The following is a 1,669-nucleotide window of genomic DNA, read 5'->3' on the forward strand; positions in this document are numbered from 1 at the left end:
CAAGCAGGATACTAAGCCCTGGCTGATAAGATGGGTATTACTCCTGTAAGAGTTTGATATAGAAATCAGAGACAGAAAAGGGTTAGAAAATCAAGTGGCTGACCACTTGTCTCAGATTGAACCAGTAGAAGGGACATCTCCTCCCTCTACTGAGGTGTCTGAAACCTTCCCGGATGGGCAACTCTTTGCCATTCGGAAGACACCTTAGTTTGCAAATATTGCAAATTACGAGGCTATAAGATTCATCCCCAAGGAATACAGTAGGCAACAAGCCCGAAAGCTCATTCATGATGCTAGATACTACTTGTGGGATGAACCATATCTCTTTAAGAGATGCTCGATGGGATAATCCACTGTTGTGTGTCTAAAGAAGAGGCATATAAAATCCTATGGCATTGCCATGGCTCCGATTATGGAGGACGCTTTGGAGGAGAGCGAACAGCCACTAAAGTCCTCCAAAGTGGTTTCTACTTGCCCATACTCTTTAAGGATTTCCGAGAATTTGTCCGTCGCTATGACAGTTGCCAAAGGGCTGGCAATCTCCCTCATGGTCATGACATGCCTCTGCAAGGAATCTTAGAGATTGAGCTATTTAATGTATGGGGTATGGACTTTATGGGTCCTTTCCCACCTTCATACTTAAACACCTATATCTATGTGGCAGTAGATTATGTGTCTAAATTGGTTGAGGCAGTCGCATCACCCACGAATGACACTAGAGTAGTGATGAAGTTCCTCCAGAAGAACACTTTCAGTGGGTTTGGTGTCCTTCGAACACTGATCAATGATGGAGGAACTCATTTCTGCAACAAACAACTTGACTTTATGCTGAACCGATATGGAGTTTGCCATAAAGTGGCCACCCCATATCAGCAACACACAAATGGGCAAGCATAAGTCTCAAATAGAGAACTAAAGAGAATCCTGGAAATAACGGTGAATACCTCTAGAAAGTGTTGGGCAAGAAAGCTTGATGATGCTCTCTGGGCATACAGAACAGCTTTCAAGACCCCTATAGGAACATCACCATATCAATTGGTGTATGGAAAGGCATGCCACCTGCCAGTGGAGCTGGAACACAAGGCCTACTGGGCAACCAAACTCTTAAACCTTGATGCAAAGGTAGCAGGAGAGAAACGGTTGCTCCAGCTAAATGAGTTGAATGAATTCTGACTTACTGCATTTGAAAATGCAAAGATCTATAAAGAAAGGGCCAAGAAGTGGCATGACAAAAAGATTTCTTCCAAAGTCTTTGAACCTAGACAGAAAGTTCTGCTCTTCAATTCTAGACTGAAGCTCTTCCCTGGAAAGCTTAAGTCACGTTGGACAGGACCTTTCCTGATCACTAATGTATCACCCTATGGTCATATAGAACTCTAGAGTAACTACTCTGACAAAAGATTTACTGTTAATAGTCAAAGAGTGAAACATTACTTGGGTGCTGAAGTTGAGCAAGAAAAATCCACCCTGCTGCTGACATAAGCGTAGTACCGTCAAGCTAGTGATGTTAAAGAAGCGCTTGTTGGGAGGCAACCCAACCATAATTAAAGTTATTTTTGTTTTCGTTAAGTATATTTCAATTATATCAGTTTAATTTTCCTAATTGTTTCCTTAGGCTTGTGATCATGTGCAGTAGTTAAAACAGAAGCATAGACCATCAGAGCTAAAA

General features: G+C 42.1%; 1 protein-coding gene across 1 annotated transcript; it reads left to right on the forward strand.

Moving 5' to 3' along the window:
- The first annotated feature begins 333 nt into the window (after window positions 1–333).
- LOC148564081 (uncharacterized) lies at window positions 334–897 on the forward strand. Its single transcript, XM_088487002.1, has one exon. It carries the CDS (start codon window positions 334–336, stop codon window positions 895–897), a length of 564 nt encoding a protein of 187 aa, XP_088343128.1.
- Window positions 898–1,669: the final 772 nt, after the last annotated feature.

Source organism: Arachis ipaensis, chromosome B5 (genome assembly GCF_059453495.1).
Source record: "Arachis ipaensis isolate K30076 ecotype BB chromosome B5, ASM5945349v1, whole genome shotgun sequence".
NCBI lineage: Eukaryota > Viridiplantae > Streptophyta > Magnoliopsida > Fabales > Fabaceae > Arachis > Arachis ipaensis.

What these genes read in the sequence shown, in the direction of transcription:
- LOC148564081 (XM_088487002.1), top strand. Translation starts at nt 334, where the DNA reads ATGCTCGATGGGATAATCCACTGTTGTGTGTCTAAAGAAGAGGCATAT.